This window comes from Propithecus coquereli, unplaced genomic scaffold, assembly GCF_000956105.1.
Source record: "Propithecus coquereli isolate 6110/MARCELLA unplaced genomic scaffold, Pcoq_1.0 Scaffold137, whole genome shotgun sequence".
NCBI lineage: Eukaryota > Metazoa > Chordata > Mammalia > Primates > Indriidae > Propithecus > Propithecus coquereli.
Window position 1 is genome coordinate 4034365 of NW_012137969.1, and position 18225 is coordinate 4052589.

Here is an 18225-nt window from a genome sequence, read left to right on the forward strand (position 1 = left end):
ATCAATACATACAATTTTTATTTGTCAACTTAAAAAATAAATTTTAAAAAAATTGACATCGGTGCGGTCCACAGAGTTTATTTGGATTTTACGAATTCTACGTGCACTGATGTGTGTATGTGCGTGCGTGTGTGTGTGTGTGTGTGTGCCTGTGCGTGTGGTGTTTGGGTCTGTGCATTTTTATCGCATGTTTAGATTTGTGAACTATCACCACAGTCGAGATACAGAACTGTTTCATCACCACAAAGATTTTTTGTGCTAACTCTCACATCCCCCCACCCCCTTCCCTAAGCCCTGGCAACCACAAATCTCTTCTGCTTCTATAATTCTGTCATTTTGAGAATATTATAAAAACGGGGTCATACAGTGGGTAACCTTCCGAGACTGACGTTTTTACACAATGTGATTTTTTTTTTTTTTTTTTTTTTTTGAGACTGAGTCTTACTCTGTTGCCCTGAGTAGAGTGCTGTGGGGTGAGCCTAGCTCACGGCAGCCTCAAACTCCTGGGCTCAAGCGATCCTCCTGCCTCAGCCTCCCGAGTAGCTGGGACTACAGGCACGCGTCACCATGCCCAGCTAATTTTTTCTATTTTTAGTAGAGATGGGGGTTCACTAAAGACCAGCTCAGGCTGGTCTTGAACTCCTGAGCTCAAGTGATCCTTCTGCCTCGGCCTTCCAGAATGCTGGGATTATAGGTATGAGCCACCGCGCCCCGCCTAGTCTAGTGTTTTTGAGGTTCATCCAAGTTGTAGCATGCGTCAGAACTTTATTCCTTCTTGTGGCTGAGTAATATTCTGTTGCGAACCACATTTTGTGCAGTCATCCATTTCCCAGGTGACTCAATGTGCGGACAAGACCGGGAAACAACGGCCTAACCTCTCGTAGCCTCGTCTTCAGATTGGAATAATATGCCGTACTGTCTGCTTTGCAAGCATGTTGTGGGCTTTACATGAGACCCTGTAAGTGAAGTACCTGATGGGTCTAGCACCAGTAAGAACATGGTGCCTGGGCTGTTTGGGAGAACTCTCTGGAGAGAGGTGAAAGGAGAATTTCTTTGAGAACCTGCTGTGTCTGATGCTGTGTGGGCTCTTGAAGCATATTGTTCCTGATACTTGAAGGCCAGGCGATGCCATCCCTTTTTACCTACCAGGAAGCTGCAGCCCAGAGAGGTTAAATAATTTTCCCCAGATCGCACAGCAGCTGGGCACCCATGCAGGAATTTTCCACCTGGCTGTGCCTAGCTCCCAAGCTTGTGCCCTCCAGCTGGGGTGGGACTTCAACATTCTGTCCTCATCTCCTGCCAGCCTCTGGCTCTAGATCCTGGCTTGGTTTCGGAGTCCTCCACGAGGCCACAGCTTCGTGGTCCTCTAAACAGCAAGAGCTGGCTACAAAACGGGGATTCTGTTCCCCAGAGTGGAGGAAGACAAGCCCGTTTCCATCCTTTGGTCTAACCAGTGACGGCTTGTTAGAAACATCGGCTCTTTTAAGAGAAATTTCCCACAGCCGTGGGCTGCCTCTCTGACTGCAAGCTCTCGGTTTCAACAGGGCAACATAGTGAGACCCCATCTCTACAAAAAATTAAAAAGTTAGCCAGGTGTGGAGATGCCACCTGTAGTCCCAACTACTTGGGAGGCTGAGGCAGGAGGATCCCTTGAGCCCAGGAGTTTGAGGCTGCAGTGAGCTACGAAGGGGCCACTGCACTCTAGCCCAGGCAACAGAGTGACCCTGTCTCTAAAAAAAAAAGCAAAAAGCAAAAATAAATAAATAAATAAATAAATAAAATAAACAAGTTTGTCTTAGATACATTTTAATAGAAAATAAGTAAATCCCTGCTTGGCATTCAAAGCCTCAAAGCACAGGGTTTTTTTTTTTTCACCTAAAAATGCACTTGGACTTTATACAATAAAAATTCTCTTTAAACATCAGAATAAAAAGGCTGTGCGGCTACTGTATGCCTCCCTTTCCATGACATTCTGGAAAAGGCAAAGCCGTAGTGGCAGAGAGCAGAGCAGTGGTTGCCGGGTTGGGGCTGGGCAGGGGTGTCGGGTACACAGGGGTAGGAGGGAATTTTGGGGGGATGACGGACTGTTATTTGTCTTGATTGTGGTGGTGGTTATAGGACTCTATCCATTTGTAAACACTTGTAAAGCTATAGCCAAAAAAAGGAAATTTTACTGTATGCAAATTAAACCATAAATTAAAAAAAATGAATTCACCGTCTTCTTAAAATGTTCTACTAGAGTTTATGAAGAAAGGAATTAGGCCACAAGGGGTTAAAGGGGAAGTTCTTGGGTCCTCGGGGTGGTGGGAACTCAGTTCCTTGGGCGATTGCCCACAGGCCCTGTCTCTGGGCCTCCCTGTCTTCCCTGCCAGCATTCAGTGGTGGCAGTGTGACTGAGGGACAAGGGAGGTCTTGTGGAGCCCAGAAATAAATAAATAACTGCCTGTCCCAGGTCGCCATGGCAACCGTGACATCACCCTTGGACCCCACATGGCTGGCACTCTTAGTGGCCTGCTGGCGTTTGATAAAGGAGCAGGGAAGATGGGGCCGCCAGGCCACACCTGCTGACAGGCAGAGGAGGAGAACTCCGCAGGTGGAGACTTGGTTTCCCACCTCGGAGGTTTCCCACCTGGGGGAAAGGTGCTAGCTGCGTCCCTTCATCCTGTTGCAGGTGGCCGCCGGCCCCCAAGCCTGGGTGGTGGGAGTGTAAATTTTCACAGCCCCCTGGAGGCTTCTGGGCAGAGTCCATGAAAGTTAACACTGTGTGTACCGGTGTCAGTGTCCTAGGGCTGCAGTCGCAGATTGCCACACACTCGGTGCCTTAAAACAACAGATACTTATTCTCTCCCAGTTCTGGAGCCAGAAGTCCGACATCAAGGTGTGGGCAGAGCTGTTCTTTGGAGGCTCTGGGGGTGGGAGATCTCTTCTGTGCCTCTCTCCTGGAGTGTGGTGGCTGCCAGCCACCCTGGTGCCCCCAGGCTTGTAGGTGCATTACTCTAGTCTCTGCCGTGCCGTCACACGGCCGTCTTCTCCTTGTGTGTCCCTGTCCTCACGCGACATTCTCCTCTATATGTCTCTCGTGTTTCTATCAGGACCCTGGGCATGTTGGCTCAGGAATCCATCCTACTCCAGCGTGACCTCATCTTAATTAATTACATCTGCAACAGTCTGGTTGTCAAACAAGGTCACGTTCTGAGGAACGAGGAATTAAGACTTCAACATATAACCTCCACAATATGCAGAAATAAAAAAAAAGAAATAAAAAAAAAAAAAAGACTTCAACATATGGGTTCTGGGAGGACATGGTTCAGCCCATAACACTATTTTTGTTGTTATTACTTATTATTTAATAAGCCAGTCTCGCCCACTGACAATGTCCTGGGCCACCCATGAGAAGGGTGGGCTAATGGGCTGTTCTGGATTCCTAGGGAGGCTTTGCTGGGGTCTCCATCTCCAGGGGTGGATCCTCCGTTTTCTCTGTGACCAGAATCCCAGTTTTTAATCTGCCCCTGCAAGGGTGCCTGGCCATGGGGGATGGAGCACTGGTGTCTGTCTGGCATGGCTCGGATACCTGGCCCTGAGGGAGGTCTTAGTTTTTCTCATCTGTCTAATGGGCTTAGCATGCCCCTGGCCTGGGAGTCACTTGACCACAGAATCACATGACCATGAGTGGACGCAGGATGCAGGCAGAGAGCAGGTGTCAGAGCAGTTGGGTGGCGGCGGTGGGGGGACCTGGCGTGGATCCCTGGGCTCACCCAGGTGCCAAGGGGGCCAGCATAGGAAAGGCAGAGCCCAGCAGTGCCAGGGCAAGTCACAGTGTCAGTGCTGGGCAGAACCTCTCTTCCCCCAGCCTTAGCTCCTGCCCTGCCCACACCAGCGTGCATGAAACTGGCACACATAGGGTGCACCATAAATGCTCCATGAGCTGTCCTAGCATAGAGCCAGCACACAGAAGGTGTTCCATAAATGCTCTATGAACTGTACTTAGCGTGGAGCCAGCAAACAGAAGGTGCTCAGTCAATGCTCAGTGAACCATATTGCATTGAGTCCTTTGTTCTGAGCCATACATTCATTCCTTATTTTGGGGGTGTCTACAGAGCAATAATTGGGATCTTGGGGGACAAGTCTTTGGTGTGCTTTAGTGGTGTTCAACTCCTCCTTGCAGAGCACGCTTGGCAAGTCCGGGGAACTGTCCACTCACCCGGTCCTGAGCCTGGGAGCTGGTCCTGCCCGCTGGCCTGGGAGCCGCTGTGTGCGGACCCTACCGCCAGCTCTGGATGCCTCGTCCCCACCCGACCAACCATTGCTCGACTTCCCAGCCCAAGTCACAGCCCCCTGCACAGGGTCACATCACGGCAGAGCCAGGTTTTGGAGTCAACCAGGGCTGGTTGGAGGCCTGTGTCGCCTGGTCATCTCATTTCTTGACCTTCCTGTCCCGTTGCTTTTCCATCTGTGATATGGGGAAATAGCTCCACATGGTGCTCCAGTGAGGAGCAAACAGGCGATCCTTCAAAATTCCCCAAAGACACCAAAACATCAGGAATGTTTATTTTTTTATGTTTTATTTATTTATTTATTTTTGAGACAGAGTCTCACTGTGTTGCCCGGGCTAGAGTGCCGTGGAGTCATCCTAGCTCACAGCAACCTCAAACTCCTGGGCTCAAGCGATCCTCCTGCCTCAGCCTCCCAAGTAGCTGGGACTACAGGCATGTGCCACCATGCCCGGCTAATTTTTTCTATATATTTTTAGTTGTCCAATTAATTTCTTTCTAATTTTAGTAGAGACGGGGTCTCGCTCTTGCTCAGGCTGGTTTCGAACTCCTGACCTCAAACAATCCACCCGCCTCGGCCTCCCAGAGAGCTAGGATTACAGGCGTGAGCCAACGCGCCCAGCCCAGGAATGTTTATTTTTAAGATAAAGTCACCTAGCAATTCCATGTGTGGATCTGAGCCCAGCGGAAATGAGTGCAGATGTTCGCCAAAGGATGTGCACAGAATGTTCCTGAGTGGAGTTACACATCACAGCCCCACTCAGGAGTGTCCGCCCGCAGTGGGCTGGAGAACTCGTGCGTGGTGTGTTCGTATTCGCAGTGGAGAGTACTATTTGACTGTGAAAACAACCGATTGCTGTATCCAACAGCATGAACGAATGTCGCAAAAATCACAGTGAGCAAAACAAGCTGGACAGGAAACCGCGTGTGCTGTTTGGGTTCACTGATAGCAAGTTCAAGGACAGGCAGGAACTAAGTCCCAGTGACAACGCCAGAGGGTGTTTCCTCTGGGGCAAGGTACCCACGGGGGCGGGGGCAGAGGGCACTTTCTGGGGAGCAGCTGTGTGTATGCGGATGGAAAAATTCATCATATAAGTTATACTTCGAGAAAGTACAAAATAGAACACGAAGAGAATGCCACATCCCAGTGTTTGGTAAAGTTTTGTAACAAACACCACAGTGGGATTAGGCATGAAGTATTGAATAGTCCAAAAACATTTAATAATCAGAAAGAGAGGGAGGTTGGGGGGGAGACGGGGCAGAGGAAGGGAGGACTCTTCTTTTCCCACCAGGAGCAGGCAGATCTTCAGGCCTCCTGGGAACTTCGAGTGGAGCTGCTTCCCCAGCTGAGCTTCCGGAATTCTGCCTCTCGTTCCAGGTTCATGAACCACCGCGTCCCTGCCCACAAGAGGTACCAGCCCACGGAGTACGAACATGCGGCCAACTGTGCCACCCACGCTGTGAGTCGGCTCTTGGGGGGCTGAGGGCTGAGATGGGGACACTTCCAGGTGGGGGTGGGGAAGGCAGCGTCTTCGCCTGTAGAGAAATTCAGCCTGTCCTGAGTGGCCTGTTCCTTAGGTCTCCTGGGGTCTTCAGAAGAGTGAGTGGGATCCTGAGGGAAGGTCATTGGGTAAGTTGGACTGTGGTGCTGAGCATGCTCAAGAACCTTCCGTGGCTCCCTAGTACGTAGTGAAGCATCTGGTCACTCTAGTAAGCTCCTGGCCAGGTCTGAGCCCGTCTGTGCACCCACTGCCTGCATCCACGCTCTTGCCCCCAGGTTCCAGCACTTGAACCACTCGCTGTTTCCTAAATAAAAGGCACGACTCTGTGCCTTTGCACATGTGGTTTTCTCTGCCTGGAATACGCACTGTCTCCACCCCAGCATTGCCTGGGGAAGCCTTTCCCTCATATGTGCCCTTGCTGAAATGTCCCCCAAAGCCTTCCCATCTGCCCAGACACCGGGAGGCTCTGATCCCACTCCCCCATCCCCCAGCTACAGCAGCCCCCACTGCGCTGCGTTATGCTAAACTGGAAGGTACCAGTCCATCGCTCATTCACTCAGCGAACAGCTCCTGGGTACCCTCAAGGCGCCGGATGCTGCTCCAGACCTTGGTGATGCAGATGTGAGTTTAAACCGAATCTCTAGTCTCAGGCGCAGTGGCTCACACCTGTGATCCCAGCGCTCTGGGAGGCCAAGGTGAGAGGATTGCTTGAGACCAGGAGTTAAAGACCAGCCAGGGCAACATAGTGAGACCCTGTCTCTACAAAAATTTTAAAAATTAACTGGGCATGGTGGAGTGTGCGTGTGCTCCCAGCTACTCGGGAGGCTGAGGTGGGAGGATTGCCTGAGCCAAGGAGTTGGAGGCTGCAGTGAGCTATGATCTCATCACTGCACTCAAGCCTGGGTGACAGAGTGAGACCCTGTCTCAAAAAAAGAGGAAAAAAAAAAGGAAAAATTTTTAAAAATCAGGACAAAACATAATCATGGTCTACAGCCTAATGAGAACTATGTCCCCAAATTATGAAGTTGCATGAGATAGATGCTGTTCATTTTTTAAGGTGATGTAAGATTGATGAAAGTAATTTTTAAAAGTTTGCGGTTCCACCCCCTTTGTCAGCGCTCCTGTCTTGCCTGTTGCTGTACAGTCCGCCGTGCGCAGATGTACGCGTGGGTGGCTGATGGCCTTTTATTAAGGAGCTGTCCCTTCTGCTTGGTATGCCGCTGTGGGCTCTTCCCCCTCCATCCCTGCCTGGTCCATGCTTCCTGGCTGGCAGGGTGCCTTCTTTTGCAAACTACTCGGGCTGGTTTTGCAGATAGATTTCTTTTCAGGGAATCCTGGCAGGTGCACATGGTTGGGCTGGATCCCCATGTGCCTCCTTCTCTTTAGGCTTTTGCTGCCTTCCTTCCTTCCTGCAGTGTATATTGTTAAGTGCCCACTGTGGACTGCTAACCTGTGCAGCTCACGTCGCATGGGCAGACGACGAATGAGTAAAACTGTGATATAGGTTGTGGGGACTGCTGTGGAGAGAAGGCACAGGGTGTCCCAAGAGGAGATAACAGGAGGGACCTAGTCAGATAGGGAGGACAGAGAAGGTGCTTCTGCCAGAGGGATTTTTTTTTTTTGAGACAGGGTCTCACTCTGTCACCCCAGGCTAGAGTGCAGTGGTGTTGTCACAGCTCACTGAAACTTCAAACTCCTGGGCTCAAGCGATCCTCCTGCCTCAGCCTCCTGAGTAGCTGGGACTACAGGTGCTACCACTACACCCGGCTAAATTTTTCTGGTTTTTTGTAGAGATGGGGTCTTGCTCTTGCTCAGGCTGGTCTCGAACTCCTGAGCTCAAGGTATCCTCTCGCGTCAGCCTCCCAGAGTGCAAGGATTGTAGATGTGAGCCACTGCGTCTGGCCCCAGAGTGATATTTTAACCGACTCCTGAAGGATCACCAGGAGCCAGCCTGAAGAGTGGAGGGAACAGCATGTCCAGCAAGAGGGAACAGCATGTGCAAAGGCCCTTAGACAGGAAAGAGTTTGTCATGTGGGAACAACTGGACAAAGGCCAGTAAGGTCAGAGTGTGGTGACCCAGGGGCGGAGCTGGAGGGAGAGTGGGGAGGGGCACAGTTGGAGGACTGAGCAGGGCCAGATCGTATACTAGCAGAGGCAGAGGATTTGGCACTTCCATTCTCTACAGCCGACCATGACGGGTCATGTGCTACTTAAACTCGTTTACAAGGTGAACCTTGTACTGTTCTGGCCGGGCTCTGCCTTCAGGCTGCTCTGTGTAGGGCAGCTCAGGGACATCAGTGATGTTGGTATGTGGTGTGTGGCATGTCACACTCCTCTGTGTGTTGGCTCAGAGTGGGGCTGGGCGGAAGGGAGCTGGCTGCCCCCGGGACGTGGTCCTTAACCGTTCGGTGCGTGGGCCCCTCTCAGTGTCTAGTCAAAGATCTAGGCCTGTATTGTCCACGTTGGCAGCCACTGGCCCTTGTGGCTATTGAAATTTATGCTGGAATCCATTAAAAGGAAATGAAATAAAATAATTCCATCTTCTGTGGACTGGCCACATTTCAAAGGCCTCGTGGCTGCCCCGCTGGCCACCACAGTGGGCAGCTTGGCTGGAGGGAGGGGAGGGGTGTGCTCAGGGTGGTCAGGGGCTCCGTGCCCCAGGCGCTGCAGCACCTGCCCCGCTCCCGCCTGCAGTTCTGGATCATTCCCAGCATCCTCGGCAGCTCTAACCTCTACTTCCTGTCGGACGACGACTGGGAGACCATTTCTGCCTGGATCTACGGCCTCGGCCTCTGTGGGCTCTTTGTGGTGTCCACCGTGTTCCACACCATCTCCTGGAAGAAGAGCCACCTCAGGTGCTTCCTGTGCAGCCCCGGGGGTGGGGGGATGCACGCCGGGCGGGGGCCCCACGTGGCCCGAGGGGTGAAGTCTGCCTGAGTCTGCCTGGGGATGGCTCAGCTGAGCCAGGAGGGGCCGAGGGTGGGGTGACCCATGGGCCATGGGGCAGGCTGGGATCGGGCACCCTGGGCAGACCACTCACCTGTGGGAGTTCACGGCTCACCTCCAAGAGGACTGAGAGAGCAAGCCCCCCGGCCACAGGGCACGGTAATCGCCCCCCTGGGCATCTGGTTGGTTGCCGGCACCCTACAGGTGCTATTCCTTAGTCTTCTCAATAAGTTTGCAATGCAGGCATTAGAATCCCCAATTCTTAAAATTTTTATGTGATTTATTTTTTTAAATTGTGGTAAAATAAACATAGCATCAACATAAAATGTACCATCAACCCTTTTTAAGCGTATAATTCAGTGGCTTAAAGCACAGTGACATCATTGTGCCACCATCACCACCATCCACCTCCAGACCTTGTCATCTTCCCAAACTGAAACTCCGTCCCCATCAAACAACAGCTCCCCGTTCCCCTTTCCCAGCCGTGGCACCCTCCATTCTGCTTTCTGTCTCTGTGGATGCGACAGCTCTGGAGACCTCATGTAAGTGGAGTCACACAGCGTTTCTCCTTTTGTGTCTGGCTCATTTCACGTCACGTAACGTCCTCAAGGCTCGTCCACATGGTAGCTTGTAGCGTCTCTGTCTTACAGATGTCACTGCTGAGGTTGGAAAGCCTCGCTCGAGATTGCATCGCTGGTCATGTCCAAACCAGAGCTGGTTCCAGGACTCTAGCCCCCCATAAAGCCATGTGCCACCCTGTCTTGTCCACATTCTTGTCCTGTCCCTGGTCCTTCTTGAGCCCCACAGGATGAGTTTCCTGAGGCTGCCATAACACGTAACAACCCAGGTGGCTTAAACAACACAAGTGTGTTCTCTCATGATTCCGGAGCCCAGAAGTGTGAGATCGAGGTGTCTGAAGCGCCACGCTCCCTCCAAAGGCTCCAGGGGAGGGTCCTTGCTGGCTCTTCCAGCTTCAGGTGGCTCCTGGCCTTTCGTGGCTTGTGGCCGCGTCACTCCAATCTGGGCCTCTGTCTTCACGTGGCCTTCCTCCCTGTGGGTCTCTGTGTCTACATCTCCCTCTCTTTTCTCTTATAGAGACACCAGTCATTGGTTTTAGGGCCCAGTGGTGTGACTGTGCTGAGCCTTAGTGTCCCCGTCTGTGTCATGGCGGATGAAAATAATGCTGCCTATGTTATTGGTAGGATCAAAGAGTTAATGCTCATGAAGAGCTTAGAACAATGCTCCGATGACAGTACGTGCCCTGCGTGTGGGAGCTGTTGTTATTGTTTTGATTCTAGGAGGACATGCAGCTGGACCATACGTAGACTCACTGGGCAAGTGTGTTCATGGCTGCTGTTTGCTAGTCAGAATCATAGTTTGTGTTAGTTACCTATTGCTGTGTGACAAAGTAGCCTAAAGCATAGTGGCTTAACATAACCAGAAGCATTTATTATCTCTCAAAGCCTCGGAGCATCAGGGATTTGGGAGCTTAGCCGGGTGGCTCTGGTCCAGGGTCTCTCCTGATGTCAGATGTGGGCTGGGGCTGTTGTCATCTGCAGGCTCGACTGGGGCTGGAGCGTCCACTTCCAAGGCAGGTCCCTTACAGGGCTGGCAAGCTGGTGCTGGGAGTTTGGGGACACTCAGTTCTTCCCCACAGGGACCTCTCCACAGCCTCCCGGGGGCTTGTTTCCCCCAGAGTTTGTGATCCAAGAGGACAGGCAGAAGCTGTAATATCTTTTATGATCTAGCCACAGAACCCGTTTACATCATCAACCCGCTCACCATCATTTCAGCAATATCCTGTTGGTTCCTGAGTTTGCCCATTTGTCGTGGGCAGGGACTATGCAGGGTTGAATGCCGGGGGCAGGGCACCACTCTGTATCGAGGGTGAGGTCGTAGTAAAAATAGCTCACATTTATTGAGCACTTCTTGTTACATGCTATGCTGAGTATTAACTAGCTGAATCCTCACAGCGGCTGTGACCAGGAGGCTGTGTCTTCCCTGCTGAGTAGGGAGAAAGCTGAGACCCAGAGAGGGCGAGTCGCTTGTTTGAGGTTGTGTAGTCTTGAAGCCTAGAGCTGGGATTCAAACCCATGCCTTCTGGCTCCAGAGCCTGCATCCAAACCACTAAGCTCTTCTGACATGGGATGTTGGAACCCAGGGAATCTTCAGGGGGCGCCATTTAGTAGTTCTTGGCCCCTTTTTTAAGCCACTGAATTCTTTCTTCATTTGAAACTTTCAGCAAAGCCCAGTATATAAAACAGAAATTCAGCATTGTTCTGGTTAGAGGAGGGGAGGGGACTCCAGATTCTTATTCTCCAGGGGGTGCAAGTCCCTGGGTGGACCGGTGTGTGCATCTCCATATGGCCCCTAGGCTAATGAAGAGCCTGCTTTGAAAACCTCTCTGGTCACTCACACACCAGGAGACAGAGGCCCAGGGGGTCCTGGCTGGGTAGAGGCGAGTCAGCCTGAGCCCAGCTCCCTCCCTTCCCAGGGCACAGCCCCGCTGGCCTTTCCCTGTGGCCCGGGGGCAGTGACCGTGCCTCTCTGCCCGCCCCAGGATGGTGGAGCACTGCCTGCACATGTTCGACCGGATGGTCATCTATTTCTTCATAGCGGCCTCCTACGCACCCTGGTGAGTACCTCCTGCCGCCCGGCGCAGGCGTGGCTTTCGTCTCTTCTTTCGTTGAATTATCTTTCTATTTGGCTCAGTGATGTGTTGACTTGGCACAGAAGAGTATCTGCAAAAAGACTCCCTCCACCCCAATCTCCTTCCTGGAAGCAACTGCTTATTAGCAGTTTTTTGCATATCCTTCTAGAGCTGTTCTATGCGTAAAAGACAAATGTGTATGTATATGTGCACATGTATACATACACATGTATAAATATGCATTATACTGTGTACCTATGTATAATACATATATACCTACGTTTTATATTTACAAGTATATATTTATACTTCCCTCCCACATCTAATACAAAAGGAAGGATACTATACAAACTGTTCTGCAGTTTGCTTTTGTTCTCTTAGTACTGTAGCTGGGGACATTTTTCCATATGAATACTTTGAAGATTTCCTCATTCTTTTTTAATAGCTGCATACTATTCCCCTGTTCATGGATCTCTGTGATGTTGAGACATTCCGTTCCTTGGCTATGGCAAACCATGCTGCAGCGAGTCTCTTTGCACATCATTCATTGGCTAGAATCCCGTGAACTTGCCGATAGCCGTCCTGTTTTGTCCTGCAGGAACAGCAGCTTCACATGGTCGAGCCCGGTGTTTGTGGAATAAATTCCTAGAATGGGACTTTCTGGATCGCAGGGGGTGGGCGCTGGTAATCTGGCTAAGTGTTGCCAAATCCCCCTCCACCAAGATTTGTTCCAGTTTCAACTCGAGCAAGTGACAGGTCATTGACGGCACAGTGAGACAGGCCTGTGCACACACGGCCGTGACAGCTCAGAGGAGGTGCTTGGCTGCAGGGGAGCTGTAGGAGGGCTGCCTGGAGGAGGTATGCCACTCCCGGCATCTGCACGTTGGCCTCTGAGGCGTGGCAGCCACAGCAAGATTTGTTGCTACATTTTTGCCAGGGTGATTTCTATCTTCGGCCGTCATAAAAGGAGTATGCTCTTTTATTATATCCCCTCATAAATGGGGTTTGTTCGTATATATGAAGGCTGTTGCTTTTTAAAAACATTTTATTGATGTGTAATTTAAAAGGAGAATGTGTAAGTCATAAGTGTGTATCTGGATGAATTTCTAAACTGCAGCCAGGATCCAGGGGAAGAAACAGAGCATGACCAGCCCCCAGAAGCCTCATAGCCCCTCTCCGGCCACTACCCCCCAAGGATGGCTGCAGTCCTGACTTCCGTGGTCATAGACTCTTAGTAGTTTTGCCTGATGCTGCGCTTTGTGTTAACAGAATCAATGCATCTTGCTTCTCTTCCGCATCCTTACGTCTGGTGATTCCTCCGCACTGTGTGTGGTACAGCATCGGGAGTGACTGTGCCATTCTCCTGTCGGGACACGTTTGCAGAGTTTCCAGGGCGCGGTGGCTGTGGGGAATGGCCCTCTGCACACACTGGTACCTGTGTGCAGGTACAGAAGTACACATTTCTGTTGCGTCTGTGCTTAGGAGTGGCTGGAGGGGTTTGAGTTAGGGCATCGGTGTGTTTTAGTTTTTGGACTGATGAGTGGCTGACTTGGGAGCGGAGAGGCTGTGCAGGTGCCTAGGGATGCATGGCGGTGGCCGGACCGCCACAGCTGCCATGGAGGGGTTGGAAGGGTTAAAAAGATATTCAGGGGGAAAGTCTGAGGGGGAAAGAGGAGGAAAGAGGGGAAGCTGGAGTTCCCGGGGTGGTTTTCCCTGGCACGTCAATAACTGTTGGGAGTGGGCAGCCCTGCCGTGGTCTGCCGGAGAGGTCGCTGGATGTGAGCCCCGTGCACAGCCGGACTTAGAGACAGCGGGACCTGCTGCTACCCTGGAAGCCAGTGGCTGATGGGAGGCCACTCGAGGGTGCAAGAGCCGAAGGCAAGAGAAGCCAGAAGCCCTGGAGGGAGCTCAGTCCATGTGGTGGCTTCTTGTCGGCCCTGAGCTGTCTCTGGGCACCACCTGGTGTCTTTTTGGTTGTTGCCGAGAAGAGTCAAGCTAAGTTTTGTGCTCAGCGGTGGCAGCTGAGCCATAGATTTCTAGTACAACCCTCTGACTGTCCTCCCCGTGCTGATGTAATACCTGAGTGTCTGTTCTCGGCCCCTGGCTGTGATTCACTGAGCACCACTCCGTACGGGGCCCTGTGCTGGCATCTGAGGGTAGCGCTGCAAACAAAAGCACCGGCTCCCTCTCCTGTGGACCTTGTGCTCTCACGGGGGACACAGATGTTGGCGGGCGCAGTGCTCACACGGTCGTGGTTAGCGCCGTGGAGGAGGGCACAGGTGTCAGGTGCCCTGGCCTGAGAGCTGCCTGGCGGGGGTGAATCTGTAGCACTCAGGGACTGCATGGATGTGGCGGGTGAGAGGGACAGAGTAGCTTGGGTGGTGACCGATGTTCTGGCTAGACACCTGGGTGCCCGGTGAGAGGGGACATGGACCAGGTGGTGTCGGATTACTTGGTGGGTATTGTTCCTTGTACTGCTCTGGTTTTCCCAAGCTGTTTTCTGCAGAGCCCTGGAGGTCCCCAGAAGACCTCGGAGGGGCTGGGGGCGTGAATGACGCTGGGCTTCCCCCTCCCTTCTTCAATCAGAGAAACCCCACTTGGTTTTTTGTTTTTTACAGTTTGGGCTTACATATAAGATTCCCGCCTAAACTCCTCATTTGAGGAAAGGGTGTTGGATGACTAGAAGAAGACTGGAAGGCTCTGGTGTGGCATTATAGAGAGAGAATGGATTGTAGAGCCAGACAGCACCAAGTTCTGGTCCTGGATCACCTTCGTCCTAGCCACGTGCCCTTGGGCAAATTACGGAGTCTCTCAGAGCCTCGATTTCCCGACCTGTAAAACGGAGACAGTGGTAACCGTCCCCCCAGCTGTAGTGAGGGGAAGCAAGGTCAGGGTGTGATGTCCACACATACGTCTTCGCGTGATGGACGAGGCAGAACTGGGTCACGGGTGAAGGAAGTAGCGGCAGAATCAAGCGTGGCACAGAATCTTCCTCCCCGATGCTCAAGAAAACAAGCAAATGATACTTCTAAATATTGAGGATGGTGAAAGAAATATCGCTACCAGCTGCTGGACCAGGAAGAAGACATGGGCCCGTGCCAGCAGTTTGGAAAGAGTTGGAAAGTTCTGGAGCCGCATGGAGCAGCCTTGGGGGCATCCTCACCCACCTTACCCCCTGCCCCAGCCCTCCTGGGGGTTCTGCCAGTGGCCCGGCACCTGCACAGGGTGTCCTGATCTTGCTCTGCTGACTGGGCATGTTGGAGAAGGCTCCTTGGGAAAGTGTGAGATGAGGAGAGCAGTGGGTTGGCTCCGGGTCGCAGGCTGAGCTGCTTAGCCGTGGTGGCTTTGGACCATGTTGGCTTCACTAAGCTGGAGCCACAGTTCTTGGCATTCCCTTCCCTGTGTGGTCCTGGGCAGGAAGGTGGAGGCAAAGCAGTGCTTGAGGGTGTGCAGTGCCTGGGGCTGTTGCTTACACCCCTTGTCCTTAAGCTCTGGGCTCCTCGGTGGCCTGGGATCGCCTCCTTCGGCTTCTCTGGGCCTTGGGACAAACACACATGCAGTTCCCAGCTTCTTCTGCTGGTCACCTACATCATCCTCCTGTGTCATTGAGGTTGGTGGGAGTGGCAGGTGGAGGCAGGTCCCACTGGTCCTCGCTCTCCTCTGTGCTCCCCCTTTACTTCTCAGTGCCGGCCCCGCTGCCTGCAGTGACTTCAAGCCCATTAACAACGAATGTAATGAATATAACGAATGTAATGAAACAAGAGCACAAAGACGAGATGATAAAACAACCGACTGGAATGAGAACGGTGACCTAAAGAAACACATTGAAGAACGAAGCCACGACATGATGGAATGAATTAATAAATTCAACTTAGCAAAGAAGGGCATTGAAACTACTGAAAATCAATACCAGCCTAGAGGGAGGGCTTGAGAGAAAACACATATTCTTAAAAAGCTGGACAGTAAAGCAATCAGAGAGAAGCTAATAGAAATGAAAGACAGACGGACAAATTCTTCAGGCATTGAGACTGAAAAAAACAAATCCCTTACCAAGGGGAAAAATCAGATTGGTCTCAGGACTTGGCCATAGCGATATTTAATGCTGACACACAGTGAAGACATTCTACATGTTTCCACGGGTGGACTCCAGAGTAAACTATGTGGTGTGGTTACCGTGCGTGTGTAAGAGCAATAGACAACCATTCTCATAAATGAAAGAAGTCCAAAGTACCCATTAGGAATTTTTGAAAAAAACTAGTTTGACAACAAAAATCTAGCCAATTAAGAGATTCAAAAAAAAAAAACAAACTTAAGAATGGTAGTGAATATTGATTCCATTAACAAAATGAACCATTGTTGAACAGTCGTGTGACTTGTGGTTGTATTAATAGAACAGAATTTGAATATTACAGGCTTTGGGAATGCGAAACCAACAGGATCTCAGACAAATCAGGTGGTTGGCGGAGGAAAGGCAGCCGATGGTCTAGACGTCTTTCACAGCGGGGAGTCAATTGATAGTGTTGACAGTAGAAACATGTCATTAAAAATATCCAACCTCCTTGTGTTTTACATAATTTATCTTCTTTAGAGTCGGAGTGAATTTTATGGGGAAGAAACATTTGAAGATCAGCAGAAAAATTTTTTGGGTTCATTTTCTTCTGTTAAAGTCAAGTTAAAATTAATGCCATACTTTTAATTAAAAATGGCATGTATAATTTGTTTCTCACTGTTTCTGCCTTCCCTTCGTGCCATCCTGTCCCATCCATCCCTCTACCCTTGCCCTCGTCCCATTTTATGCCCGTCTTCCCTCTCATTGGCCTATTTTTTGATCTGCTTGGAAGGAAATCTAGAATGATGTTCACTGATTATTTTGGGTAATGAAATGGGTTATTACTTTTTTTTACCTTTAAACTTTTCAGTATTACTTAACTTCTTTATAGTGACAGCTGGACTCTTAGCAGGTCACTTTTTTTTTTTTTTTTTTTTTGGCAGAGGGTTTACATAAGACGTTCTCTTTCAAGAAATTCATTCCAGAAAAAATTTAAAGGACCCCGTTCCCCAACCATGACCACCATTAACTATCCCTTTCCAGACAAAACCACTTGGGAAGGGGTTCAGATCTTTTTCTATGTATTTACATGTATCTCTTTATATGTACAAATAATACAGTGATGTTATTCCTACCTCCCCCCAACACCTAGCAATGTATTTTGCAGATCTATCCATGTTGGTACAAACAGATTGTCCTTATATTTTTTAAACTGCTGTGGTGGAGTGTGGTGGCTCATGCCTGTAATCCCAGCACTTTGGGAGGCCGAGGTGGGAGAATCACTTGAGGCCAGGAGTTCGAAATCACCCTGGGCAATATAGCTAGACTGCATCTCTACAAAAAATAAAAAAATTAACCAGCATGGTGGCAGGCACCTGTAGTCCCAGCTATAATACTTGGGAAGTTGAGCCAGGAGGATCGCTTGAGCCCAGGAGTTTGAGGTTGCTGTGAGCTATGATGACGCCACTGCACTCTAGTTTGGGCAACAGAGCAAGATCCTGTTTCAAAAACAGACAAACAAAACCTGTTGTGAATATTCCACAGGATGATACATTAGTCAGGGTACAATCAGGAGACAGATACTGTAAAATGATTTGAACAAGAAAAACTTAATCTAGGCACACCTGAGAGTACACTGGGTTCAGTTCCAGACCATTGCAATATAAAGTGAGTATCATGATAAAGCTAGTCATAGGAATTTTATGGTTTCCATAGTACATATAAAAGTTGCATTTACACTATCCTGTAGTCTGTTCAGTGTGCAATAATAGCATTATGTTTTTTTGTTTTTTTTTGAGACAGAGTCTCACTCTGTTGCCCTGGCTAGAGTGAGTGCCGTGGCATCAGCCTAGCTCACAGCAACCTCAAACTCCTGGGCTCAAGCGATCCTTCTGTCTCAGCCTCCCGAGTAGCTGGGACTACAGGCATGCGCCACCATGCCCGGCTAATTTTTTCTATATATATTTTTAGTTGTCCAGATAATTTCTTTCTATTTTTAGTAGAGACGGGGTCTCGCTCTTGCTCAGGCTGGTCTCGAACTCCTGAGCTCAAATGATCCGCCCGCCTCGGCCTCCCAGAGTGCTAGGATTACAGGCATGAGCCACCACGCCCGGCCAATAGCATTATGTTTTAAAAAACAATGTACATACCTTAATTAAAAAATACTTTATTGCTAAAAATGCTAACAATCATCTGAGCCTTTAGCAAATCATGATCTTTTTGCTGGAGGAGGGTCTTGCCTCGATGTTGACAGCCTGGCTCTGGGTTAGGCTTTGGCTTAAGGGAATGTTGTGGCTGGTTTGATCTTCTATCTAGATTGCTAAAACTTTCCCCATATCAGCAGTAAGGCTGTTTCTTTTTCTTATCATTTGTGTGTTCACTGGAGGAGCACTTTTAATTTCCTTCAAGAACTTTTCCTTTGCATTCACAACTTGGCTAACTGTTTGGTGCAAGAGGCCCAGCTTTCGGCCTATCTCGGCTTTTGACATGCCTCCCTCACTAGCTTCATCATTTCTGGCTTTTGACTTAAAGCGAGAGAGGTGCAATTCTCCCTTTCACTTGCACACTTCAGAGGCCATTGTAGGGTTATTCATTGGCCTGATTTCAGTATTGCTGTATCTCAGGGGATGGGGAGGGCTGAGGAGAGGGAGCGAGGTGGGGGAATGGCAGGTCTGTGGAGCAGTCAGATCACACACAGTTATTGTTTGCTGTCTTTTTTTTTTTTTTTGAGACAGAGTCTCACTCTGTTGCCCGGGCTAGAGTGCCATGGTGTCAGCCTAGCTCACAGCAACCTCAAACTCCTGGGCT

At 50.3% G+C, this 18225-nt stretch overlaps 1 protein-coding gene across 1 annotated transcript in view; it reads left to right on the plus strand.

Annotated features, from left to right (window-relative positions):
* The window catches only part of MMD2 (monocyte to macrophage differentiation-associated 2), a 46735-nt gene that overhangs the window by 21367 nt on the left and 7143 nt on the right, over window positions 1-18225 (plus strand). Inside the window, exons 2-4 of the mRNA XM_012638947.1 lie at window positions 5650-5731; window positions 8468-8628; window positions 11280-11354. Coding sequence (XP_012494401.1) covers window positions 5650-5731; window positions 8468-8628; window positions 11280-11354 — 318 coding nt within the window. The remainder of the gene's footprint in view (window positions 1-5649; window positions 5732-8467; window positions 8629-11279; window positions 11355-18225) is intronic.